The sequence below is a fragment of the Heteronotia binoei genome, chromosome 2, assembly GCF_032191835.1.
Source record: "Heteronotia binoei isolate CCM8104 ecotype False Entrance Well chromosome 2, APGP_CSIRO_Hbin_v1, whole genome shotgun sequence".
NCBI lineage: Eukaryota > Metazoa > Chordata > Lepidosauria > Squamata > Gekkonidae > Heteronotia > Heteronotia binoei.
In genome coordinates, this window is record NC_083224.1 from 95,859,432 (window position 1) to 95,886,752 (window position 27,321).

A 27,321-nucleotide genomic window follows, 5' to 3' on the forward strand; every position below is an offset into this window, starting at 1 on the left:
GCACAATATTCCAAATGATGCCACTCATAGCGCTGTACAAGGGTATTATAATGTTGGCTGTTTTATCCAACTTTTTTCTTAATCACCTCCAGCATAGAATTTGCCTTTTTCATCCTGGCAAAGTCTAAGTTATAGAATTAAAGGTGAGACACTTTGTCTCAACAATTGTGAAATATTACACATCCCTCTTTTTGACCCAAAACAGGCTCAAGACGGTCTAGCTTTAAAAATTGGGGATATAGCTGTGTAGCCCAGTTGAGACCAGTTCTACTAGGATCCTTTATTATTGTTTTTTCTACAGTTACATAGGACAATGTTGTATCTGAATACAGTTGGAGTGGAACAAATGTCTGTCTGAGGATTGAGCAACAGTGATAACCTAAATAAAGGGCAACATTCAAGGGGCTTGGGAATGCATAGTCTGTGAAGTAGTCCCATGTGTAGTTGTTCAGGATATCCATGGGAGGAAGGTAGAAATGCTAGATGTAGTGCCTGCTTGTGCAGATAGAGGGTTTTGGCTGGACTGATGGTTGGTGAACAGGAACTGCTTGTATGAGCAGGGATCTGAGAAATGTATTAATTTAGTGGGTTGGCTGAGGAATTGCTAGGTGTTACAAGCTCAAGCATGGTGTTCAGCTGTAGCTTGGCAGCCTGGTAATAGCTCACATTTGGCTACACGATTTCCTTCCCAGTAGCCAGCATCTTGGCCATCATGACACCTGCAACGCATACAGTGCCCCACCCAGACGCTTTCCCCAGAGGGGATGATTTGATGCTGGCTGCCATCAACATAACAGTTGGGCCCTGTAGAGAAATGATAGCAAGTATTAGAATCTGTCAATATTTGCCTTTCAGAAGCCTCTTTGTAAAGCCTAGAAACAGAGAGATTCTCCTGAGAAACTGTTCCAGTTCTAAGGCACACAAAGTGTGGCTTATCTAGTACCTATTACCCCAGGTTCTTAATATGAAGAAAAAGTCTCGAGTCATCTGGGAAAGCTTCTTCCCTTATAGTAGGACCCAGGGAGGGGCAATATCTGCTGATTCATTCAAGGGGAGCACTTCCTTGCTGTCAAAGATGAGCACCACAAACCATGTCAGTCTCTTAATGAACACTTTTAAGCAGATGTTCCCTCTGTTTTATAAGTTGCTCAGTCTTGCTTGCCTCTTGCCCCTTTCCCTCTCTTTTCAGACAGGAACCCTGAACTGATCATGGACTACCACCCCACATGAAAGGTCTACATCTGGCATAGTTCTATAGGCAGTTCTCTCACCATCCTTGCAGGTGGGGCAGCAGTGGCCTTTCTCGTAGACAGGATTGACACATGGTGGGGGTGCACAGTCTGCCACTAGGCAGCGAGCTATGCCATCTATATCACAGGTACACTGTTCACATTCTGATGGCTGTGGGAGAGAAAAGCTGGTCAGAGTATGAACATCCATCCATAGTTTTAGTGTGCGCTGACTGCTGAAAGTGCACTTGCCAACGTTGGACACACTTATTCCTTCCCCCAATTAAAGAAACCACCTGTGACCCAATCCAGAAACCATCTTCTCTACCATCTCTGACAGATGTGGAAGATAAAAGGGGGGGAGAAGTATGTGTGAAATGAAATTCTGAACCAATATTTAAGCATATATCCATGTAAGGTGCTTGAAGTGGGAGGAAAAAACAGCCCACTTGAAGCATGTGGAGGGGGAGGAGAAGGAAAAAGTCCCAGGGCATGGTCAGAAGACATATAAGGCAGTAATCTTACTGCAGCTGAATAGGCCTGGGTCTGGTCAGTGCCTGAATGGTTCAACTGTTGGCAATCCCATGTCCACCATCTTGAATTCCATGAAGGAAAGAAACATTAAATAAAAATGAGTCACAGTAGTTCTGCTTTCATTGTGGAGGCTCTCTATATATTTTTCAAAGAACAAATGCAGAGGAAAATATTTACACAATCCTAGTTCTAGGTTCATCTGTGCATATCTTTAATAGAGGAAGGCAGATTTTAATTCCACCTCAACAACACAGAATGGTGACACTGGTAATATTGCAGGATAACTATTAAATTATTCCCAGAACACCCTTACCATACTCACTGCAGCTCTTGTACAGTCTGTTCTGCAATGTCTGTATGTATGCAAGTCTGTTCAAGGGATGTTTTATATATTGCAGGAGAGTGACTGTAATTCCATAGTGTGCTAGCCTGGCCTGTATCACTGAAAGGAAGTTAGGTGTACAGACATGTAGTAAACACATGCTTGAGAGATGTGATTGGCTACATGCCATCATATAAGTGCCTTTGCTTCAAGGGTGGGCAGATGTATTGTGGGTCTGCGATCCCTATCTTTTCTTGTAATGTGTTAAAAACATCACTTAGCAGAACAGTCAATTAATCTTTGGTGCAGTTCAGAGATTTCACCAGTAAGTGGCAATATCACCCCAAACAGGAATGACTCTTATGTCGGAAACTCTCTGGAAATGAAGAGGTTTTGTCCTGTTCATTTGCCAACTCTACCCATCTAGTAGCTAGCTTACATTTTCAGATATACTTTCGGCTGGAAACTGGGGATATCTACATGTTATACTAAGGTAAACCAAAGAGCTTAAATAGTTTTACCAGTGGACATGCACGTAGGTAGGGGATAATTGCCTTGAGTAGCAGTGAAACCACTAAGATCCCAATATGCTGAATAACAATAGAATTAAGCACTCCTGCCATTACTGCCAGATGAAACTCTTCTTTAAAATACCATGCAGAGGATACTAGCATCTTTCTTGGGTCCCCTGATCTCTCATTCAACCTCTTACTGACATTCTACTACTGACCACAAAAGGGAACTGAAGAGCAGCCACAAATGCCATTACTTTGCCCCCTCTAGAAAGTAAACATCTTGAATGCTATTCTTTGTGTCCCATTCCTGTTCACCCAGTTCAGGAGCTTGTTCATCATTCCCATTCCCCACCCAAGGGGAAAACCTCTAGATCTCATCTGCCTGTGTGAAATTCCCTCTCCAATCATAGGGATTTCAATAAGTACAACTAACAAAAAAAATTAAATTCCCATTTCTCTTGATCAATCCAAATCTACTTTTGTAGTGCTAAACATTAATCAATTCAGTTAATGACTTTTCTTAAAATAATCTGTTTTCCTAAACCTACTTTAGTCCTGCTATCAACTTTTAGGCAATAACAAGGTATCCTGATTCCCTGAGCTGCTGCTGTGTGGCTCCAAGAGCAACCTAAATTTGGGTAGGTAGGACAGCAGAAATGTTAAAGGGATACCATTAGAAGAAGACGACTGCATAGATATTTATACCCCACCCTTCTCTCTGAATCAGAGTCTCAGAGCAGCTTGCAATCACCTTTATCTTCTTCCCCCACAACAGGCACCCTGTGAGGTTGGTGAGGCTGAGAAAGCTCTCCCCAGAAGCTGCCCTTTGAAGGACAACTCTTGCAAAACCTATGGCTAACCCAAGGCCATTCCAGCAGCCACAAGTGGAGGAGTGGGGAATCAAGCCTGGTTCTCCCAGATAAGAGTCCACACACTTAACCACTACACTAAATTGGCTCTGACTTTTATCTCTACCTTTCACAAGAATCTTGAATGTGGTCAGGACTGGCAGACTAGAGAGGCTTAAGACAGATCACAAGGAACAGTCAAGAAATTTAGTCTATTTGATAAGATACCCTTATTTGATATTTGATAAGAACAAAGTTTGAGTCTAGTGGCACCTCCAAGACCAACAAAGTTTAATTCAAGGTGTGAGCTTTGGTGTGCAAGCACACTTCATCAGACAGGGAATTCACCTTGGGAGGTGATCTGCCTAATCTGGTCAGCTACATGAACTTGCTCTTTCTGCAGCTATGCACACACTTTGCTTAGCTCCATTCACACACACATACTTGTGGGCACTCAATTCATACCATTTCAAGAAGCCTGGAACCCAGGATTAGAGATGTGAAGCCAGAAGTTCTATGAAATATTTTTCTTTGACATAGTTTTATTTGTCCAGAAATATATATTATTTGCCGAAAGGATGAAATCAGGACTTTTTCATTTTGTCCATGGAAATTTTGCAGGGCACTAAAATACTTTTTTTCTCTTTTGAGTGAAATCCTTTTAAAGACAATGTTTAAATTTACTCCATGATGCTGGGAAGCACTAAAAGCAGCTGATATGAAATATTTTTCTTTCGAAATGCATGAAATGACTTTTTGGGACAAGGTTTTATTCACTCTGTGTATAGACTGAAAAAGTCTAATGACTTTTCCACTGGAAAAAAAATAGAAATATTGGAATGAAGAAAACACCTATGAAAATTTTCTCTTTCAGAATGAGTGATAGAATAACTAAGTTAACTTAGGATGCAGCAGTTTGCAGTTTTCTTGTCTTTTGGCACTGGGTATATTTTCAATTTTGCTTGTAGAACACTAAGACATTTATACTTTTAAATTCCATAAATATGCCAATTTATACAATGTTATATGCTAAATAATAAGGGGTGTGCTTTACATTGTTAAATCAGCAAAATATGTTCAGACTTGATGGGAATATTTAAGTTTTTCTGAAAACTTCAGTATGGACAGTTCTCCCCCAATTGGGGCAGGGAACTGGGTTCTTTGCATGATTTAAATGTTTATGGAAATTTCACATCTCTACATGATATTAGATATCTTGATCTTCACCCTCTGGGGCAGAACCTGTCTCCTATTAGCTAGTGCAGGTTATTGTCAAGTGCTCCCCCACCCCCCTGTGCCCAGCAATGCCAAAGATTGTTTGAGCTGACTCAGATCTTAAAATACCCTGTCTGCAATTTTAGCAGTGATAGATAATAGCTCTGGGGAAAAGTGCTGTGCTGACCAGCATCAGGCTTAGAAAACAAAGCGAGGGGTCCCCCCCCCAAAAAAAATAATTAGTTTGGCATTCTAAGACTCAGAGTGCCCCATTAACTTCAATTGTAAAGGAACATCCTTGCAGCAGGACCTCTCCTTTCATAAGAGCTTTGTTGCACAGGCATTTTTCATCAAGATTAAAGAAAAAGAAATGACTTTTTGTGACTCCAAACTAGTTTGTTAGTGCTACTTTAGTCCTAGTTATGAGGAAGCTGGTTTCCATGGTTAGAAACACCTGTCCTGCACATATAGTACAGTTCTTATAACCATACCCTGGAAGTATACCATTAATGAATGCTTGTCAAACAAGCTTGGAAAGCACCTTTTACATACTAGTGTTTTTTCCCATCATACAATTTGACATTTTGGCAGATATTAATACCTGATAAATGGTCACTTCTCCCCCCCGCTTCCAGAAAGCCGTGCGAGTCCCTTACCTGGAAGTGCTGTCCCAGCTCATAAACTTGGCCGCGGTGTTCACAGCCAACACGTTCGCAGCGCGGGCAGCAGTCACTGGGGTAATGGCTGACGTGGATGCAGGCAAGGGGCAGGGCGGTGCAGTCAGTGCGAGCGCAGGCTGGCCCTTCGGGCGTGCACTCGCACTGGGTGCAGTGGTCACTGTCCAGGAAATACCACTCGCCCACGTAGTACAGGCTACCGTTAGCGTCACAGGTGCTCACTGGCCCAGCCAGTGCTGGAATGGGCCCCAGAATCAGCATCAGTGCTAGATGCAGCTGGGCCAAGGGGAAAGGCATCGCTAGACTCAAGCGACAACGCCCGGCATAAGTTGCCTATGAGGACAATGAGGAGCAGGGGAAGGAGGAAAGAGCACCCAGTCCCTCACAGCCTGCCTAACCCACTTGTGGGAGTCTCCCACCTGGAGGTCCTTGCAGAGGCTGCAGCTGATACCCGCCCTGGCCAGCCCCAACAAGCCTCGGCCTTTGTGCCAGCGCCTCCCGCCCCTCAGTGAAATCCAAGCCCGTCTAGGGCAGCGCATCCCCTCCCCACCGAGGCGGGCGGGAAGGACCTGTGCCGTGGGAGGAACCGGCCCCAGAAGAGCCCCCCTGCCGGAGCCTCCTGCGCTGTTTGTCTGCACTCAGGCCCCTTGCTCGCCTTCCAACTTCTCCATTCATGCCAATAGCAAACACCGCGTCTCCCCAATCCGCATCATGGCTCCTAAAGGCATGAACTGGCAAAAGTCCATTAACTGCACACTGAAGCCAGAAGCATAAATCTATTTCTCTCAGATAGCATCGCGTTTCCTAAGGCAGCATGGGCGCACTCACATGTTCCCAAGAACTTTCCTGGGATCCCTTTCTCCACTCCGCTGGTTAGGTCTTTGCGACGCGGTTGCTTTAAGAGGAGAAGATTCCGAGGAAAGGGGCGGGGCGTTTCCATGGAGGTGGCGGGTTTATGCTGGCGAGAGGGGGACAAAGTATGCGTAGGGGGATTGGAAGAGGTAAGGCTGTCCCTTGGCGTCGTGGAAGGAGCGGGGAGCCTTTCGTGCGCTGCTCGTATGCGACAGACTGGCAAGACTCTGGGTGAAACTAAGTTAGTTAGGACTTAAGTGATGATACCAGTGAGGGCATATACTGTCAAGATCTCACAAGGGAAGGGAGGGAGGCTGGAGGTCTTGTGTGAAGTGCGGGGAGGGGGCGGGGCAGTAAACCAGAATGTGTAGAGTTGTGGGGGAGGTAGGTAGGAGCGGCTTAGAGGTTGAAATAGGTACCGTATTTGCTGATGAGGAAGAGCAATCAGTATGATCCTTTGTTAGCAATTGGAAAGCAAGGGATTTCTTCCTGTGGTTGATCTATGGCTTGTGCTAGAGAAGTCTGGGTCCCCTATCCTATCTTCCCCTTCCATTCCCTGCTTAATCTGCACCACTTTTTAATATTTTCTTTAAATATCAGAGCTTTATGCTGGAGTTGAAGGTTGCCTCCATGTTGCCCTTCTTTGATCTGTCTGGGCAGCCCTTGCAACCAGTGCCATCGCTCTGGAGGATGCTGGAGGAACAGGTAGCACCCAGTGAAAGGCTTGAGATGAAGACCATCTTGGGGAATGATACCGTGGAACGGAGCTTGGAGCTGCATGCTGAGGTTAAGTACAGGGACTTTGTGCCTTCCTCCAAATGGGGGCTGCAGGCCAGGGGGTTTTGTGAATTTCATTTCTCTGTCATTCACAGTTGAAAAATGTTCCTGAATTATACCCAATGGCAACACAAATCCACAACCATTCCCCACACTGAATGCGTAGTTTATTACTAGTGGCACGTGCCAAAGTAGCATCTGTATGAAGAATTGATATTTCATGAGCTAAAGAGGTAAAACCAGTTAGCCACCTAGGGATTGGTTGTTTAAAGGGGCTCCCTTTCTATGACTGCTAGAGGTGTGGTGCAAACACACATAGGCTGTAGTGAAGTAACACACGCTTTCCATTTTATGTGCTATCATCTATGTCTGCTTTTCTGATATATGATGTGTGAAGGACAAATATCCTGTGGACCAGTCCTAGCCTTGAACTTGGTACAATTTAACACATTATTGCTGAGAGCAGATAGTTGTAGTGATAAAAGTGGATATCTTTTGCCAGAATTCCTATGTTTGCCAGCTTGAGTGAATTTTCTTTTTCATTTCAATGCCATCTTTTATTTATAGCCTGTCTTTCTCACAAGGACTCAAGGCAGATTACACATAATGAATCACTACAATCCACATAGAAGGCACTATAGTTCCACAATGTCTCTTTTTGTGTTGCTTCTGAAAGACATATAAGCACTATTGTGACTGACAAATTTGATGATTTATACAAAAGCGATCTAATGTCCATTTGTCTGTAAGGAGGACCTGTTGTGACTTAACTTACCTTTGCAAGTGATGTTTAAGTCACTTTTTGTATTTTATTTTTCTGTGAATGAAAATGCTATATAGACTAGTATGTGATTCTAGTCCGGATGATTTCAATCTCCCTCTCTAATATTCCCTTCTGTCATTTTGATGTTTTGACATGACAAAGAGTATATTATTTCTATCCATATCCTCTTCCTTCCCACCTTCATCATTTATCTTTCTCTCAATTTAAAATATTATAAGGCAGTTTGTGACCAGTAATCCTGTGATTAACTTTGATTTCTCTGCTGCTTTCCTTCCTGTTCAAGCAGTCAACAAATCCTGCTGCTTTTCAGCATCTCTGAGATCTGCTGTGAATATGAATTGCTCAAATGTGTCCATGCTGTCTCTCCATGCTCACCCTTCTTGCTGGCTTTCTCTGCTGCTGTTCCCTTTCAGTGTTGTTCAGAATGTCTTCCCCCCCCTGCCCCCCTCACTGCTATGACTATACCTTCCCTAATGTCCCTGAACAGGTTCCCTACCTGCCCTACTGCCATGATTCTTACTTTTGAAATCTTCCACCTTTAATACCCAATTGCACCCTACTTTGCCTTCTGTCATGGAGCTGTCCATTGTTGGAATGGCATTTCTGTGTCACGAGGGCTCTGTCCAGGTCCTTTCTCAAAACCTGCCGGTACTTTTAAAGTAAAATGTCTGCTTATCTTACTCTGAGCTTCTTGCTCCTTCCCTGTTACGTGATGCTTCTAGCTTACTACATATTGTTGGTTCTTGATCCCTTAACCTATCCTGGACCAAGAAGAGATCACATCATTGGATGTTTTTGGTACACACCCTGGCATATCATTGACACTATAGAGACATATGCTACCAATAGTTTATTTTGTTGTTTTGTTGTTTATTTTGTTTGCAGCCTAATATTTACAAATAATAAATTCCAGTTTAAGTGAGTGCATTTTTCAAAAGTTACATGGGAAGCATTGCTACGGGCCTATTCAATGCACACTAGTTTTATGCTGGAAAATGAGGTTAAGTCACAGCTGACTTATGGAGGATCCACAGGGTATTCAGGGTAAGAGACATTCAGAGGTGGTTTGCCACTGCCTGCCTCCATGTTGTGACCCTAATATTCCTTGGAGGACTCTCATCCAGCCACTAGCCATGACCTGTTTAGTTTCCAAGACCTGATGAGATCAGGCTAGCCTGGGCTATTCAGGTCATGGCACACTATTTTCTATGTCGGTATTATTGAGACTACTCTAATTATGACACATGTGTATCATCAAATGAGGGAATGCACACATCTGTTTCACTAAGTGCACATGCAGTAGAAAGCTGTGGTTAGTTGCTCATTCCCGTTGTGTGGGCCTGTAGCAAAATTTGTCATAAGGCAGAGCAACCATGTGTATTCCAACACAGGAATAAAATCTGAGTAGGAGACTCATACTCTGTGAAGCACTTCTTTTGGCATTTGGATCTGGCAGCCTGAGCTGCTTTCTAAGTCCCATGGAGATCCTAAGAAGGGTACAGTATCTCTGTTGTAAGAAGGCAAAACAGTATGGGAGTGAAAAAAGTGCAGTTGCCTCAACCCTTCCTTTGTCTGTGGAGTCTCCATTTGCCAGGCTCCACTCAGCTGCTTTCTAGTGCCTTCTCGATTGCAGCTCCTTGTTGGTGGAATCAGCTCCAGGAGGAGGTGAGGCCCCTGTGGAGCCTTGAACAGTTCTGCAGGGCCTGCAAAACAGCCCTCTTCCGGTTGGCATACAATTAATTGTTATCGGAATGCCTGAACACTCAATCTCGAAGACCAGATTATTTAATACTGGAATATTGAAGAATTGACTTAAAGAAGGTAGCATAGTACATACTGAAGTGAGCTTTATGTGTTTTTATATATTTTATATGTATTTTATTGTATAATTATAATTATTAATGTATTTAAATTGATTTTGTTGGTTTTTATGTTGTAAGCCGCCCTGAGCCCACCTCGGTGGGGTAGGGCGGGATATAAATCAAATCAAATAAATAAAATAAATAGTGCTTGGCCAGAGCCCCTAATCCATGTTATTCTAGGCCTTTTGTTCTGCAGGCATTCATGCTCTTTCCCTATTCAGTGTCCTCCTGATTGGGGATGAGGAATATCAGTAAACAGCCTGAGGCCTTTCACATGGTAATGTCCCTACCTCCCTCTGAAACCAGAATACCAGCATACCCTGACCTCTTTCTGGCACTCTGTCTTCTGACACAACTCTGTCTTTAGGGCTTTGTTTGGATTCCTGTACCCAGGTGTCTCCCCCACGTCATCCTGCCCTGTGGACAGCAATCCCCATAAGGGGCCCCTCACCTGCATTTTTATTACTACCTCATCTGAAACCTAAGGAATGTAGCCAGAGAGTTGCCTGTGTCTCTGCTCTCAGTTCCTCAGTTGGTTTTGTCTCTGCAGCCCTCCCCTCTCCAGCTAGGATATCTGGGAAGCTTCCCAGGGCAGCAGCTGTGCTGTGGCAGTCCCCTTGTGGATGAATGGTGCCAGAAAGGGAGCAGTGGAGCATGCTTGTCCTTCAAGTGTCCCATATTATGTTGATTGCAACTAGGAGTATTTTTGCTGCATGACCTTGTCTTTCCTCACAGGAAAGGAAAGGGGGAGTGTTGCAGGGTGTCCTCAGCATTGCACCTTTTATGGAGTGTCAGTAGTGCACATGGCAGCAGCACTGTGCCCTCATGCCAGCTACTGTGGACAGTGTTCTGGGCCAGCCAGGAAATGGAGGGTGGGTTTATAAGAAATGTTCTGAGTAGTTCTAAATACTACTATTTAGACAGCAACCAGTCTGGCAAGCCAAAAAGGATCTTCTGCAGGCTTATGCTTTGTTATCAGCACAGCCTGTTGATACACATGAACAATACACATGAATCTGCCTTATACCATCAAGTTCAGTATTGTCTACACAGACAAGAGCAGCTCTCTAGGGTCTCAGGCAGTGGTCTTCCTTTTCACCTCCTATCTGATCCTTTTAACTGGAAATGCTGGGAACAGAACTTGAAACATTCTACATGCCAAGCAGATGCTCTGCCTCTGAGTCACACCCTCTCCTCAGAATTTCCTTTACTGTCTTCTGTCAGCCATTAACCATCCCTAAATTATGCCATGTTTTTTTTTAAAAAATCTCCATTTCCTTCTTTTTCATATTTTACTTGTACAAGCACACATTCCAAATGATATCACACACCTAGCACTTTTTTCCTAACACATTTTAATACCACAATATATTTGTTGATTGAATGTAAATGGGATCTTGCTAAGAAATGTAGACAGTTCCCTGAAAAAGAAAGGACTCTGCAGTGGTGTGTAAAGCTGAGTGCTGGGATAGGGAGCTGAGGGAGACCTGATAAGAGAAGGAAGCAAAGCAGCTCAGAAAATAATCATGACAGCAGGGAGGAGAAATGGAACTGAACAAGCAAAGATTAATTCAAACAAGGGGTGGGATCTGAGAAGTGAGAGAACTGAGGCCTGTGAAGAAAAGGTACTCTTGATCATCAAGTCCGGGGAATGTGTTGGAGATGTGAGCACATTTGTGTGACATCTTAACCTTGTCACAACTTCACAACTTTGAGAATGTGTTCATGTCCCAGACCCTATCATTAAAACCGTCACCATTTTTGGGACCTTCATAACTGCCTGCCATAATACTGGGGATTAGCCAGAACACACCGGGGGGGGGGTGTTATTCCCATGTTTCCATTGTTTGCCCTTCTAACATTGAGTGAGTTTCTGTATTTGTCTCTTTACTAAGGGGCAGCTAGCTTGATTTGCAGGTAGGACTGACTGTCATGTTATGATAGGAATAGGGTTGCCTTTTCTTGCAGTGTGACTTTTCATGTAGGGAGGTGGAGGGTGATAATGAGTTGCCTAGGAGAAAGAGCTTTCAGTTTGTGGCAGGAGATGCATTTTAGTATACTGTCTCTAATTTAGGCTGAATCCTTCCCCATTGACAGGTGCAGACTCTGCTGGAATTCTATCAGGAGATGCAGCTGGACCACTCAAAACTGGAACGGAGTCCTTCACAAGCAGCTGGCAGCTTGCTTTCTGCTCCACCCCACCTTAAGGAGCTGATGAGGGAAGAAATCCGCCTTCTTTTGAGAGGCCTTCAGCAAAAAGCACTGCAGGAGGGCAGGTACAGGAGATCAGGTGTAGGCAGGGCGCAGCAGGAACCAGGAGATCCTACATACCGAAACCTCTTTGAGGAAAGAATGAATCTGTTTGGTCTCTTGCCATCCTAATGTCAGTATGGTCAGAAGGGTGTATGTAACTTTGCTTAGGGTGGCACTGTAACTGAACTGAATGGTGGTAGATCTGTATGTGGAGCTGAGTGTTTTCTTATATTTTGTCCAGGGCAGGCCTGGCCTGTCTAGGGGAAGCTAGAATTATATGATACTGTTTCCACAACACTTCCCGAGATACCAGAACCAGTGCAGTCTAATCAGTGCGTGAATGCTTTGTACTTGAATGTGGTTGCCTCTCAGATGGCCAGTGCCCAGCAGATGGGCTTGCAGAGAGGTGTGTGAGGGGGTGTTGAGTGACTCTCTTGTCTGTTCTACAGTCCTGCCATTCAAATGCAGGTTTCCAGTTTGTTAGCAAAAGTTCAGAGATGGGTGTGTCACTCTAGTGCTTTTCTGTAGCTGTTAGATGTTTCCCAATTACATAGGACAGCCTTTTGGGTCCAAGCACAAGTTATTTCCCTTGCCATCCTCCCTGCAGAGATCTGATGGTGCACCCCACCCCGCCCCAATCAGGAATGCCAGCTCAGCTGGTGCTTTGTTTCTGCGGTGAACTCAGTGCATAGCCTGAGGCTATGATTATGCCCCCACCTCTGCAATTCAAAAGGTGCATTCATCTGAGAGAGAATAGGGATCAGCCCCTGCAGGAACCCTTGGAGAGGACTGGCTCTCTGCTTTGATCTTGTGCAAACAGTGAGGAGTTCAGTGAGGGCAGGGAGTGGAATGGATTGGTCAATGGGGGATAGGCTTTCTCCTTTTTAACTTCTTAGTCATGTGCCCACCAAAAGATTCCCTTCATCCTTCAGGCTGCCAGTCCCAGAGAGCACCCTGAATTTATGCATTGATATAAGAAGAATTCCACCTTTACTCTCTTTCTCGGCACTGAATGGGCACATGCCATGGCTCCTGCGCACATTCTGGAGGGTGAGGGGTGTAAGCCTCTTGGGGCTTCTCTGTTTCATCTTTTAGACTGAAGAGGTCTGAGTGACTTGTATTCCTTCCAGCTACTGAACGGCTGCTGTGCCTGGTGGTGCAACAGGCTTGCCTTCTTTCTCATTACAGGGACCAAGATTGTGCCATTTCTAAATACAGCCCCCATGTGGTTACCTTTGCTCTGAAGGGAGATGCTGGAACTGGACAGCCTTCCTCTGGGAGCAATGCCCTTATCCGGTAAGGCCCAGGGATAGCTCTGTCTTTGGGAAGCAAGGCTGCCCATAGAATGTGACCATGGGCTGACATCCCTACTCCAAAACACCTTGGGCACTATGACTTTGCAGTACCACAGGCACCACCAGAATTCAGGGTTGATCTGTGTATGGAAAGACTGAGTTTTAAACCTAACAATTATTAATTCTTTCTGCAGGGGTGGATGGGTGGCTGAATACTGTCCAATTATTGCATCTTGTACAATTTCCATGGGGCTTTAAGATATTGCTGTGTATAGTTCCTTCCTTCAGTCCCACTGAGGTACAGACCTAGAAAAGACTAGTTACAGAACTGTATGTGTATACTATTGGCAATGTGTGCTCATCTTACAAATCTGTATTTTAGATGCTAATTTAAATCTGTTGAAGAGGCTGCGATAAGCTACATTCAGGTATATGTATATATGAATAGTTGAGCCACTTCACACCCACTGTATCTTTTTTTCAGTTTAATCAATCTATCCCATCCTTTTGACCAGTTTTTAAAAAAACTTTTTTGGAGATTTGGATTGATTTTTTGTTCCATGCTGATTTCACAGCCTATGATCTCCCTTTTTTCTGCTGGCTTGCTGGAATCAAATGTGCATATTAAATTACTTGTTTTCTAATTTGCAGTTTTCCCCCAATTTGCATTAAATGCCAGACTTGGAAGTTGTTCTGATATCCGAGCTGAGAGTTTTACTTTATAAATAGAGGTATTTTTCCTTGAGGAGGTTGCAAATTAGCTGTCTCCTCTGTTCTTGAAAAATTGTGTATGCCACAGAAACACAGGCTGACTTTAGCTATCAAGGGAACACCCTAAAGAGATGCTTATCACTTCTGCTAACAATTCAAAATAGCTAAAGTTAAGGATGGTTAGATAGAGTATATATTTGTGGTTATTTTCATATATGCTGGATTTTTATGTTTTCTTGCCTTCTGGGTAAGTCTTACAGCCAGATACTGAGATGTGTCCTATTTCTAAGGTTACCTAATGCAGGAATGGCCAATTGCAGGAATTGAGTCTGTCAGACTACAGAGAGCAGCCAGTTTCCCTTGGGTTGCCTGGTGCCTGTACTTCACCCTATTTCTATTTCCCCAGGCTGCTGCCTCCCAGAACCATCAGTGACCTGGGACTCCTCTGCAATAAACTGAATATCAACCACATTAGTGAGGTAGCCTTTCGACTTCGGTAAGTTTTGTTTTTGTACGACTTTTGCTTTCTGCTCCATTTTTTTTCTTCTCCAGATAGACGCTGTAGGTAGGAAGAAATTGCTTGAAGTTAACAGGTGCCTGATAAAGATGGCGGAAGGATTAGGGGTGTGCATTCAGATCTACCCGAGCCATATTTTTGATCCCAAATGTATCTGGGTTATCTTGAGAAACAAAAAAAAATCCTGACAAAATCCCAGATATATTTGGGAATTACCAGTTGGTCCAGAAACAGTGGAGAAGCAGGAGCAAATTGTTCCAACCTCTCAGCTGTCTGTCAGGCTTCTACTGCTAGCTGTGGCACAACAGATCCTGGGGGCAGCATCTGCAGCACAGTTTAAATCGTGCTGCAGAAGACAAGCCAACCACAGGGTCAAACTGGCTTTTTAAAAAAAAAAAATCAACGTTTTTCTCCTCAGGTCTATTGGACCCCCCAAAATTCAGGATTTTTTTTTTTAAAAATGTCAGATCCGAATATCATATTAGTATTGAGATCTGGGATTTTTGGGAAATACCAATTTTTTGGGGGGTCCAATGGATCTGAACTGAAAAATCCTGGTAAAAAATATTGCACACCTCTAGGACACCTAGTGGTAGAGCCTGGTAAACTCATCCCAAAGCCATGAGCTGGAAACAAGAGCATGAAAATATGTGTCAATAGACAGCTTGCATTTGAACCTCTTTTTCCCCACTGGTCCCTTCCTTCCAACGTAGTACCAGAGGTATGAAAACAAGGAGAATCACAGAGTCCCTTTCCAATGTTCCTTGCTGTGGGATACACAGTTCCTACTGTGTAAGTTGCCCTATGCAGGTACAACGGATCAGCTAGATTGAGCAGGGTTGTAGCCTCCCATCCCTTACTCTCAGATGTATAAGGCATCTCTCTCAACTCCTTAGTGTTCTGAAGTGTGAGGGATGTACCCGTCTGGAGTGAGGCTAAAAAACAAGATGCCTTCTAGGTCAGGGAGCTTGAATGTGGCAATATGTTGGGTGAAGGTGGAGTGGAAATCCTATGCCATGATCTGGATGCAGTTCTTGGGTCCCTGCATAGTCTCAATAGAGGATTACACAGAGGGCTTTGTTGCTGTTCTTCCAAACTGCAACTGAGCACCCTGCAGATCCCAGGCCAGTAGGTATCATCATTGCTTTTTGTAACCCAGGATATTCCAGAAACAATTCAACAGTCAGCAACTTGAGGAACTCTGCATTGCGATCCCAACAGAGTATATGCTGAGGTATTTTTAAAGTGTCAATAGTTGTGCCTTTTCTACAAATGCTTCATATGCAGGCCAGAACATTTCCTCCCAAGCACAGGTAACTGCTCCTGTAAAAAGGTAGTGGAAACCCTCTCTCCTAATTCATTTTTGAATTTCCACATCCCTGTACCGGGGTGGTAAATAACAAGTAAACAAAGCATGCTGTCTTTATAAATTGACAAAGTTGGCACTTTTTTTCTGCCATGAACCTCCCACACCTGATGGGTTTCATGGGCAATCCCATTTCTTCTAGGACCCTGCTAGAAGAGGAATGCTGTGCTTTAGAAAAGTGCATCTCCCATTTGCAGGTAGGGTTTGAATCCCTCCCACCCCAAGTAAGGCCTCTGCAGACAAGCTCCTCCCTTACACTGCATTTGTCACATGCACTTTCAAGAGGCAAGGCAAAAGGCTACTTCTGGTCTCGGAGGGTGGGTCTGTGTGACCAGTTTGCACTCTGCTTTAGGCCTTCTATCACACCCTTCTTCATCCAGTATTTCTTCCTTCCTCATCCACATCCTGATCTGTAAATAACTCACAGTTGGTCCTAGGGCTGCACTGTTGGTTGGCTTAGATAGTGGGGTGGGTGGGCTTGAATTCTTTGCAGGGGGGACTGACACTGTTGCCATCTCAGCTCTATCTGTTGCTAGTAGTTGGTATGACCCTTATTCTCAGAACTGAGGGGGGTTACGAGAGAGAAGTGAGTGGCAGGAAACCTAGGCAGGATCCTGGGGGCAGCAATTCTTTGCTGAGCTGCAATAGTGCTACCCACTGGGCCTTGGCTTATCCTGCTCTGCTTTTCAACACTAGGCCAGGAATTCCAGAAGCTGGTAAATTGTGCCAGAATTTTCAGTGGAGCTACAAACTGGTATCTTCAATCAAACAACCTGCATATTCTGTTGTCCTATCTGCATTAGCCTTCTGCAGTGACTAGAATGGCTGGAACACTAAGAAGCAAAACAAAGTATTCCATATGAGGATTCTCTGTGTAGATCTTCCTCAACATTCTCCTTCCTTTTGGTTTTGACTGTTTCCTTATTCCACAGTGTCAGCTGGAAAAAGCGCATTACCAGGCTGCACAGTTGCTAGAGACAACACAGGAGCCCACCATGGCTGGTATGCAGAACCCTGGCTTCATGTTCAGGATAAAGGGAGGAGAAAAGGGAACAGTTTCATTGTGCCTACAGTCATCATCTTGAAAGCAAACTTCTCTCCACAGAACTGCAAGAGGAGAAGCATGTCATGGAGCGAGATTTGCAGCTGAGCTGGTTTCCATTGTCCCCTAGTCTTTCCCTCATGCCACAGCTGCTTGGGAGTAGCAGCTACCAGCCTCAGCCTAGGTAAGATGGGAACATCTTAAAAGCAAGCTCACCACTGCAGGGTGGCTGTGGAGCTAGAAGGAATCTGGGACTGAAAGTGGCAGTTGTGGTTTGGAACTGGTTATTCATTGTTGAGTGTTTAGCATTCCTGCCATATTAAATTAAGGCTGATGGAGTTCATTCTATACAAGATCAATGGGGACCGATTAGCTCTGCTGCAGTGCCTAAGGCTGCTCTCCTTTTGGTTTTTAGGTAGGAGCAATGTTTGGGCAATGTTGGCAGATTCCTGCTAACCCTTTTCCATTTATTCTGCAGCCATTTGGAAGGTATTACAAAAGGGCCAGATTTTGTGGAGACCACTCCTGCTTCTTTACCCAGTCTCAGAAATCAAACCACTGCTTTATGCCATCAGACACTTCCCTGGAGGAACCACTCAGAAAAAGGCCTGCAAGGATGGCTGCAGCAAGAGGAACTCAGGCAAGCATGGAAAGACAAGGACACTCAGATTCACAGCCCTGTGATTGCAGCACCTCCCAAGAGAAGTAGTCTCAGTTCAGCCTGCAGGATAGCAATAGCAGAGGTGGTCCCTGCCTTCCACCCAACACCTCCCCCAGAACCCTGTCCACTGCCACGCTTGTGCCCCCGTACTAGGCTGCTGCAATGCAAAGGGCCCAGCTAGGGAAACGAAATCACCCTCTTCTCCCTAACATCTCATTTTCTGCTCTCATTATGCACTTTGTTAAGGGCAGCTTGCACTGTTGTTTCCTGGGTTTAATTGCTATTACTTTGGCTAATCTTCATGTACCGGTCAGGGGAGTTCTGGGGATTCCAGGGAAGTAGAAAGGCGGTAATGAGTCTCTTTCAACACTGGTCATCCTCCTGCAAGCACCCCAAAGACTGAGATTTTTCTCCTTCTCACCCCCAACCCACAGTAGTTGTGTTAGCATTGTGGGGCACGTGTGCCTCTTAGAGCTTCCCCCCCATTCCAAGAAAAATAGACTGCATCATCCTAGGCTCAGGAATATAAATTTCATTAAAATCTATCAGACTTTAAAAATCTACAACTGGGAGAGTCACAGTATGGGAGACACATCACAATTATTGCTGTGAACAAGAAGAGACGGCAATGGCAATTGCCATACTCGACGTAAGAAGGAAGGACAGACATGGAACCATGCATTAAATAGTGCATCACTGGTGCGGGGAGGGAGGGAAAGACCGGGTGCTAAAGTCTTAGGACAAAAGTACCACCCTGGCACTGAGCCATCTGTCCTCCCTCTGTCTGTTCATGATGCAGACATTTGGCACTTAATCACTGGCCACTGTGCCAATAGCACCGGATGGCCACCGTGCCAGTAGCACTGGCTGCAACAGTTACCCCATGGGAAGGAAACCAGATGTGCCTTTGCTAATGGCATCATGGCTACACCGCAGCAATTGTGCATGATCAAGAGATGAGTGGTGCCCCCTGCATGCACCATTTGGCACAGCAAGGTGACTTGGTGGCATTGCCACAGGGTAGAGATCAGGATAGTAACTGCCAGGGCCTCCTGTCCCCTCCACTCAGCATTTCTAGGGCTAAAGTGCAGGCAGCAACACTGAAATGGAAACAAAGGGAAGATGAGGCTGGAAGACAGAACCATTAGTAACATCTACCCACCTGAACCAACACAGGCCTTGCTTTGTGTCAGGTTTTACAGCCAGACATGGGGCCAATGCCTCTGGCTGACCCCTCCACGCCTTGGGCAGGGGGCTAGCAGTTTCTGCCTCCCCACTAATACTGGAGGAGTGGGATGCATGGAGCCCAGGCCTGGCTGGGGACAGCCTATCAGGAAGGTTGTGCTTTGTTTCTTTTGTGCTTCTCCCAGGTGTGTGGACGGGACCCGGCACATCATCTGTTCTTAGCACCATGGTTGGCTCTGCACCTTCCCCTAAAGGATGGAGCAGGGCTAGGTCCCAATGGGGTCTTGCCAGTACAGTACCCCTTCAGTCAAGTTCATTGCTCCTCTCAGAGGAGGGGCATAAAACAGTGCTTTAGAAACCCTTCCTACCCACCACAGGGCTCAAGTGTCAGGTCCCTAGAGTCAGTTTCAAGAATAACGGGCTTGGATGAGCGCTCAGAAGATGCTGTAGGAACATTGGTGCATTGGTTTGCAACTGTTGCCCAGTGTATGTGATACTGTTCTGGATTTGCATCATGGTCACATGATGCATATAGATGCTTGGTGTGCATGTATGTGTGAGAGATGGTGTGTGTTTAAAAACTAAACATAGCTCTGGATGTATGTGTGAGATTGTATGTGTGTTGCACCCACACATATGCGCATGCAAGCAAGGTTAGGTTAGATTGAATATGAGCACATGCCTGACTTACAGTGCTCCCACTTCCTCCCTGACTGCAGCTGATATTAGGAAGAGATCTCTCACCCATTCTGCCCTCCAGTTGTTCATCTGTTAAACCTATTAAATAGTTTCTAGCAAGATTATCTCTTTTCCTGGGCACCATGACTAGAAGTGCTTATTGAAAGTGATGGGAGAGCTGCCTCACCTTTTTGAAAAATAAGAGAAGTGAAGAAGCTGGGAAGGTATGTGCAGTTGTGGGTGATGAACAGTCTTCAATTTATCTTCTGGAAGAACCCCCACATGGGACAACAGCTGCACAGTCCAAGACCAAGCTTTGCTAATAATGTCTGGATTACATTTACAGCTACTGCCCAAACCTCTTGTCCTATTCCCACCCACCCGCCCCACTGATTTCCCATTTGCTTCTCTGTGGGGGCCAGTCCCCCTGGCCCTGATCCAGGGCAGTAAGGGGCATGCTATCCCCAATGGATTCCAGACCCCTTGGGCCTAGGTGCAGCTGCCAGAAACCACCCCAAAAGGGGCTGCTGACCCACCACGGCATCAGCCTACCCTCCTCTTGGTACCCTTTTAAGGCACCCCCAACTATTCAGCCAGTACACCCCCTCCCCCTTTCTGATCCCTGGTCCTGGCTGTGAATTGGGGCCCTCTGAACATTATTGTAAACATGAGGGTTACAAGATGGCACAAGGGCACTAATGAGGTGAGTGGGGTGGGAATGCACAGCCACCCCTCCAGAGTCCGGCACAGCCTGGGAGCCAGGGCTCCCCCACCCAGTGGGGGGCGCTGTAGTGTATCTGAGCAGAGTAGGGTTTGGAGGACCAGGGCAGGTGGGAAAAGGGGAGGTGCAAATAGGGCTCCCTGCCCTGCCTCCCAGGCTAAGGTTCAGATCTTGGAGTCCTGGCTGTGGGTAGAGCCATTGCTTCCAACACTGATGGCAACAGCCACTCCAGCTTCATCACTCTTGGGTTTTTCAGGGTTCAGCAACTGCACCTCCAGCTGAGACTCTAAGGAGGGGCTGAGCACTGATGCATAACGGCCGCTTCGGTGCTCTGCAAGGGCTGGGCCCCACTCACGGCTTGGCCGGGTGGCGTTTTTCAAACGCTGAAAAGACAGAAAGTACAACAGAAGATAAGCATTGTGGATACTCTGTCCACCATAGGGAGGCACATGCTCTGCCCTTCAAATCCACAAGATGGTCATCTTTTCCCCAGCCTCACCTGCAGCAGCGAGTCCCCTTCAGAGCGCAAGATACAGAACACAGCATAGATTGGAATGCAGATTACTGAAGACAGTGCCATGAGGAAGCCAATGGTGATAGCCCAGCTGGGGTAGATGTATGTATTATAGGTGATGGGTCGATACTGGATCACTGTGAACACGAGGATAAACTGGGAGAGAAGGGAGAAAGAAGACTAATAGAGACAAAGCCTGCAGGAATCCAGCCTCCTGCTTTAGCTCCACATCCTCATGCCCATCTACTCCCCTGCTATTTGAGACTCTCACTCTTGTGCTCTGTTGCCAGCAAGCAGCTTGACATTTCCTTGTAACTTCCCCGCCCATTTCCACTGTGCTTTCATTTGCTTTTCTTCCCTACTGCCATTCACCTGCCCCATAAAGCTGTTCCCTCCCCACACTCACAAAGATGATAACAGGAGAGATGAACCTCCAGCAGATCTGAAAAAAGATGGGGGGCGGGAAACCCAGCATCATCTCAATGTCCTTGAAGTAGTTTCGGTGCCCTGGATGGAGCAGAGGCAAAGAACAACTGATCAGTAGTGTGGACATAGCAACTGAACACTCTGCCTGAATACTATTAATCCTACATGGCTTTGGGAGTCAATAGGAAACATGGCTGACATCAGCACTGGAAAAACTGAATTGTGGGAAAGTCTTTGCAAATAAAGAATGAGCACAACTTGCTGATTCCCAGGCCCGCACCGCCCACCCCCCACAACCGTCTCTCCTTCCTGAATTTTGAGGTGCAACTCAGAAATATGCAGGTCCACCACTCCAATGCAGCTGACTCCCTTTTTCAACGGATACAGGGGGTTTGGTTCTTAGGACCAAACTAGGCAAGACAGCAATGATTTTCACATCTCTTTAAACATTGCTACATTTCAGCCAGAGGGGAGAGAGGACCAGGGTGCTCGGTGAGGACTTTTAAAAATCTATTTCTTTCTAACATGCTTTCTCTGATTATGGAGACTTCATCTGTCTAGCTAGAGGAAAAGTACATTTCCCCATATATTGTCCCCACAGAGGAGCTTCTGAGGAACAATTTTCATTGGGAAAAGGACACAGGATGGAAATGGTTGGCTTTCCTTTTGCTGTTTAGCAAAAATTAAAGAGACAGGTGCTCCAATCACAGAATGCTGTCCTCCTGTCTAGTATGGCCCTCAGTCCTATTGGAGGCAGAAACCTGAAAGTCTTGAATTGTAATGATTAGATCAGGGCGAGTTCCAGGTTTTGGGAGGGCTCTGGGCAGAGCATGCCCAGAAGGCCCCTTATGTCCACTACCAGGTCTCTTTTCTTGCCCCCCCCACCCACATGCCCCCACTTGCTGGCTTGCAAGCTCTCTCATTACCTGCCATAATAGCTGCCTAAACTGCCTGCATGCCCTTTCCCTGATGGTGCTGGGTGCAGCTAGGAGTGCTACCAGGAATGCTGATGTTTTGTGCACCTCCCACATGCCTTTCTCAAGCAGCATATGTGGCTGGGAGCACAGGTGATGTAGGCACCAGAGTGTGAGTGGGGAGTCAGCAGAAGTGGGCCCGACCAGAAGCCCTGGGCCCTGACAATTGCCCCACTTCAGGGGATGCTGATGTTGGCCCTGTATTGTATAGATACTTTCCTTTTGGATTGTAACCTGATTTCAGCCTCTCCAGGCAATCAGTCCAGCCCTATTCTGACTTCATTTCTGAAAGGAAGAAAGGACCCCACCTTGCTTAGTCCCTGAATGTTGCTCAGCCCCAGAATGAGGCAGCAAATGATTGGCTGCCCATTAGATGTTCTAATGCAACAGGCAGGGTACTTACCATAGACGTACATGATAGAGACACACATGATGCATGAAATGACAACTAGAGAGAAGCTTGCTGCATAGTTGTCCATCAGTAACAGCCAATAGATGCCAGCCTGGGAGGGGAGGGAAGTAGTCAATAGTGGTTAGCCCAAGTCCCTTCAGCTGGCAGAAGCAATTTTAACTCTTAATAAACCCCTTTTTGTGTCCACCCTCACTCCCTTGCCCTCAGAAGAGTCACACAGCCATGCTCTGTACCTGTGTGGTGAGTGGAACACCCAGCAAGAAGCCCACCACAGCCACACCCAGAGTCACAAAGGTTTTCCGACGGATGATCCAGTCATTTCCCACTTCATCCACAACAGCTGTAACTAGAGTCTCTAGGAGGCAAAACTGAGGAGAGAGCACATCAAAGGGAAACAGGACATGAGACTGCAGAGTTGGCTGTAATCTTGCCATCCCTCCTCCTTCAGAATTAGGATCAACATCATCTCCATGTCTCCTCCAGGTGCATTGCTTAAACAGTGGCCTAGCTAGTGGGAAAGGCTGGCTCTTTTACTCCTTGGAAGAAACTGGGTATTAAGTCCTTGGTTTCAAAGTGCCATGTTCATTCACTTTGTATTGACTTACTGCCCTTGTTTCCCCCAGTTTGGAAGGGGAGTAACCATTCAACATGGGGTGGCCCCTGAGATTTCCAGAGGCCCTTGAAGCGTCCATCACCCAGTGTTCCCTCTTCTCTGCTGCCATTCACTCATCCTTCCCAAGGGGCTCCATGACCTGAGTATGGAAAGTCCCTGCTTGCCAAACTCCCTGAGCTCTAAATGCATGCTAGTCTTCCATTAGCACACTCACACACACTATCAGTACATCTATCTTCACACTGAGATTCTGCAACCAACTGAGGGCAATACTCATGGCATAGCCTTTAGCTTTCTGTGTCTCTGCCAAAATGCTTATTTGTGTGCCCATCTATACTGCAAAAGTATTTAGCTCTCATGTTTGTTCTTTTTGTTGCCCACCCCACATCTCCTAAGCACACATTTCCATAGTTACCTGCGTGCCCAACCCCAATAGGATGAGCATGAAAAAGAAGAGTATAGACCAGAGAGGGGAAATAGGAAGTAGTGTCAGTGCCTCAGGATAGGCCACAAAAGCCAGGCCAGGACCGTGGTCGGCCACCTTGGAGACATCCACACCCAGGTGACTGGCCATGAAGCCCAGGATGGAGAAGATGACAAAGCCTGCGTAGACACTCGTGGCACAGTTTGTGATGCTGATGATGATGCTATCCCTGTAGGAAGTGGGAGGGTATACAATGTCATGAGAAGTCAGGGAACGGGGAAGAGAGAGAGAGAGGGAGGAAAGAGAAAAAGAAGGTGTCAAATGATGGAGCTTGGAAGTGGTGAGAAGTAAACAGATCTGTACTGTTTCTGCTATAAATAATCACTGAATGAACAAGGGCAACCCTGGAGAATAGTCTCATGTAGCATTCTAAAGCTATGGGTAACAACTAGGAACCCTAGCTATACAGCTCTCAATTCTTTGGAGAAAAGGAAACAAAATGTATAAAATTTATTTTTAATTTTAAAAGATCAGGATGAAAGTTTTTTCTCTTCAACAGACAGTAAGTGCAAAATTAAGTTTGAAGTACATTTAAAGCATAATCAATCCACCTTACTGAACTCTGAGCATATACCTGATCAGTCTAGTTAAAATCCTGGTTGCATGCCCTTAGCTTTGCTCTAAAAAAAAGTCTGCAGCACTCATGGTTTTAGAGAGCCATGTAAATATAAGCAGAAAAGCCCACCTACTCAGAGAGATTGCACTTTAGTAGCCATAGATCAAGACTTCTGTATTCTGTCATCTCCGTACTCACCTTGATGAGACCTATGCCCCCCAACACATTCTCTCTACATCCTCCCTGCCCAGCTGCTTATATAATGTCTTACCTGTAGCAGTTGTTGTGGAATTTATTATATGATGCCATCGTGATCAACCCACCCCAGGCACAGCCCAATGAATAGAAGATCTGGGAGGCTGCATCTCCCCATACCTGTCAAAGACAAAGACATTATGAAGGGAAAGAGGTTACCACCCACATTGTTGGCCCAGCTTAGACCAACTCCCAAAGCAAAGATAGTTGGGAGCATGATGGGGCACCCAGCCCAATCTGCTGAGGCACTTTGCACAAATACCTTTGCATCAAGGATTTTGTCCCACTGAGGTGTTAGATAGTACATGATTCCAGTAACAGCTCCTTCAAGGGTTATTCCCCGCACAAATAAAATTGTCAGCACCACGTACGGGAAGGTTGCTGTGAAATACACAACCTGAGGGTTAAAGGGAAAGGTGGTTAGAACTCAGATGCACAGAAACTGGCAAGCGAGGTTCAGAGATTCCCTTCTCCAGAGGGCATGGTGCAATCACTACAACAGGCTAGCAACTCCACTCATACTTCTCATCACACTGTAAGGAGAATTCTTCAGTGTCACTATCACTATTTTAAATGTGTATTTAGTACCAACAGTTTGTTATGCACTACAGTTCTCTGGTTGTATCACAACCCACTCACCCAATAATCTAACAATAATGATGAATGCTGAAGAATCATACCTGCAGTCCAGCTTTCCTCTTAGCAGTGGAGTGGGGGGTTGTAAGCCCACCATTCAGGACTGAAGGGAATATTATTGGAGGCCTTTGATAATATAACAGAGTCACTGGGGATAGCTGACAGTGGAGATAGAGGAAGCCTACAGGTAGTTGGGTGGGCCATGTCAGAGGCAAGGAGAGGTCCATGTGCTTTGGATAGACATGGAGGACTTACTGCAGAAAAGAGAACTCTGACTTACTTTTCCTGAGGACTTGACACCCTTGATGAGGCAGAGGAAGACGACAACCCAAGAGACACCCAGGCAACCCAGCAGAGGAAGCCGCACCTCACCCAAGTTCCCAATGTCATCAGACAACTTCAACACATACCGCCTGGGACAGAAGTCAGAGAGAGACATAAGGTGGAGTCATTATTCATGAGGGCCTTACAGCTGTCTCTAGCAAATATACCACAACGCTTTGCACTTTCTTCCTGCAGCCTACCTCAGAAAGCCTAGCCTTGAACAATCTTAGACACTGCAAATCTATCATCAGAAATGATTGAGCAATGATTTTATTAGATGATTAGCTGGCTGCTATGAACAAACTGTTGGGAGAATGAAATAATATAAATCAGTAAATGTATACAATTTCACACAGGCATCAGGGTTCTGGATATTACTAAACCCATGAACTGTAAGGGGAAAAAAACAGATTCTGACTGCAAACACTGTCTATAGACCTTCTAACTTTGAAGAGAAGTCAGAACACACCTACTTTGGGGTCAATCAGAAGATGACTGAAAGGAAAATCCCCAGCATTTATCTAATTTTCTGATTTCTTGAATCAAGAAGCAAAATGCATTGCTTTTTAAACTTCTGAGATAGCAATGGTGCAAATTCATTTTCTCTCTCATTAGCGCCTTCCCTTATTAAAGCAATAAAGAGCCTTCTAAAGATTCCGATCTCTCCTGCCTCTGGTAGCAACTTCCTAGATGCTCTTACTTCATATGCTCTGTCAGGGATTTCCCTGTCTTCACGCTGATGTTCATGAAACTTTCTGTTTTGGGCCAGCTACATCCATAGCTGCTGCTTGTCCCCATTTGGGGCACCATCTTTCCAATAGTGAAAACCTGCCTTAAAATCACATCCACATCAGAACCTGGTGATCCAGGAACTGGTGATCCAGGAACTGAAGTATGGTATGGTATCCTTGACACTACAGGGAGGGGGCTGTGCTAGGGTCATGTTTTTTCTTCTGCCACATTTAAGGTTGGGGATTCTTCAAGGCAGTGGGCTCTCCTGTGTGAAGCAGGCCCTTAATTCCCCCTCAAGAGATAACTCCCTCTTCACTCCCTTACTGGTTGATTCCCCCCCCCCCTCCATCATCACCTCCAGTATTCCTCACTGGGACTAGTGCGCTTGAGCGTCTGGTTAAGCATCTGTGTGAAGTTGAGCGATGACCCAGCTGAGCTGTTGGTAACGTCCAACACACCAGTGCAATCAGGTGTATTCCAAGGATTGTTGCAGTATGTCCAGGGTAGTACCCGTGTCATCGATGAGAAGAAATAATAGAAGGCGATACAGATCACAACATTGTAGTAGATTCCAATGTAGGTGGAAACAACCATCATACCATACCCAACACCTGGGGGAAAAGCAAAGTATGGGGGCATGTGAGAAGTAATAAAGTGTCTAAGGACCTTGAGAATGGGGAGCTAGATTCAAGTCCAGTAGCACTTGGACTTTTGGGGATATACACTTTCAAAAATCAAAGCTCCCTTCATCAGAACTGGTGTCTGATGAAGGGAGTTCTGACTCCCAAAAGTTTATACCCCCAAAATCTTGTTGATCTTTGAGATGCTACCAAATTCAGATCTAGCTCTACTGCAGACCAACGCAGCTACAATCTGAGAACAGGCAGTATGCAGTCAAAATATAATACACTGAGTATTCAGACATGGAGTTGGGCAAACACAGAGTCCAAGTTGTGGTTGATCAACTTGTAGCTTGTATGCCACAAGTGGTATAGAAACCTGTGGCTTGTAGTGTGCCCGGACAGGAGCAGGATACACATGATTTTTGTTATGTCAAAGAATCAGACCTCACTCCTCTCTCACACACCGCACCGATACTTATTCCCTGCCTCAATAAACCAGAGGTAATAGCACGCCAAGGCACACTTGGAGAGGAGGACTAATCTACACTAAAGGGCTACTGTGTCATGTTTACAACTGCGAGTGTAAGCAAAATGAAAAAAACAAGCTGCATTAGATATTATGCATTTTATTTTTCAGTTCTTCTTGCATGGAGGGCCATCACATTAACTGTTTCAATAAACAAAACACATTTATTGTGATTTTAAAGGATTTTGTCCTAAGAGGCTAA

At 45.4% G+C, this 27,321-nt stretch overlaps 3 protein-coding genes across 4 annotated transcripts in view; 1 reads left to right on the plus strand and 2 right to left on the minus strand.

The window, feature by feature from the left end:
* Positions 1-261: 261 nt before the first annotated feature.
* On the minus strand, positions 262-5,902 carry LOC132566537 (von Willebrand factor C domain-containing protein 2-like). The gene is made up of 3 exons (XM_060231681.1): positions 5,320-5,902; positions 1,272-1,401; positions 262-804 (listed from the first exon to the last, which is right to left on the minus strand). The coding sequence occupies exons 1-3, from the start codon at positions 5,635-5,637 to the stop codon at positions 620-622; spliced, it is 633 nt and encodes a 210-aa protein (XP_060087664.1). The 5' UTR covers positions 5,638-5,902; the 3' UTR covers positions 262-619.
* A 102-nt stretch (positions 5,903-6,004) lies between these two features.
* CCDC24 (coiled-coil domain containing 24) lies at positions 6,005-19,443 on the plus strand. Its single transcript, XM_060231680.1, has 9 exons — positions 6,005-6,341; positions 6,793-6,978; positions 11,713-11,891; positions 13,057-13,164; positions 14,281-14,370; positions 15,900-15,954; positions 16,690-16,759; positions 16,863-16,983; positions 17,278-19,443. Exons 1-9 carry the CDS (start codon positions 6,279-6,281, stop codon positions 17,639-17,641), a joined length of 1,236 nt encoding a protein of 411 aa, XP_060087663.1. The 5' UTR covers positions 6,005-6,278; the 3' UTR covers positions 17,642-19,443.
* Positions 19,444-19,613: 170 nt separating this feature from the next.
* The window catches only part of SLC6A9 (solute carrier family 6 member 9), a 52,533-nt gene continuing 44,825 nt past the window's right edge, over positions 19,614-27,321 (minus strand). For both annotated transcript variants that reach the window (XM_060231679.1, XM_060231678.1), the window contains exons 4-13: positions 26,326-26,581; positions 25,195-25,327; positions 24,541-24,675; positions 24,295-24,398; positions 23,399-23,636; positions 22,604-22,738; positions 22,362-22,461; positions 20,965-21,065; positions 20,544-20,714; positions 19,614-20,427 (exon numbers count right to left, since the gene is read on the minus strand). In XM_060231679.1, coding sequence (XP_060087662.1) covers positions 20,209-20,427; positions 20,544-20,714; positions 20,965-21,065; positions 22,362-22,461; positions 22,604-22,738; positions 23,399-23,636; positions 24,295-24,398; positions 24,541-24,675; positions 25,195-25,327; positions 26,326-26,581 — 1,592 coding nt within the window. In that variant the 3' untranslated portion in view covers positions 19,614-20,208. The remainder of the gene's footprint in view (positions 20,428-20,543; positions 20,715-20,964; positions 21,066-22,361; positions 22,462-22,603; positions 22,739-23,398; positions 23,637-24,294; positions 24,399-24,540; positions 24,676-25,194; positions 25,328-26,325; positions 26,582-27,321) is intronic.

Coding starts and splice junctions, on each gene's coding strand:
- CCDC24 (XM_060231680.1), top strand. CDS start 6,279: ATGGAGGTGGCGGGTTTATGCTGGCGAGAGGGGGACAAAGTATGCGTA. Junction 11,892..13,056: donor AAAGCACTGCAGGAGGGCAG/GTACAGGAGATC, acceptor TTCTCATTACAG/GGACCAAGATTGTGCCATTT. Junction 15,955..16,689: donor AGTGCATCTCCCATTTGCAG/GTAGGGTTTGAA, acceptor CTTATTCCACAG/TGTCAGCTGGAAAAAGCGCA.
- LOC132566537 (XM_060231681.1), bottom strand. CDS start 5,637: ATGCCTTTCCCCTTGGCCCAGCTGCATCTAGCACTGATGCTGATTCTG. Junction 1,402..5,319: donor AGCTGGGACAGCACTTCCAG/GTAAGGGACTCG, acceptor TCTCTCCCACAG/CCATCAGAATGTGAACAGTG. Junction 805..1,271: donor CTGCCCCACCTGCAAGGATG/GTGAGAGAACTG, acceptor ATTTCTCTACAG/GGCCCAACTGTTATGTTGAT.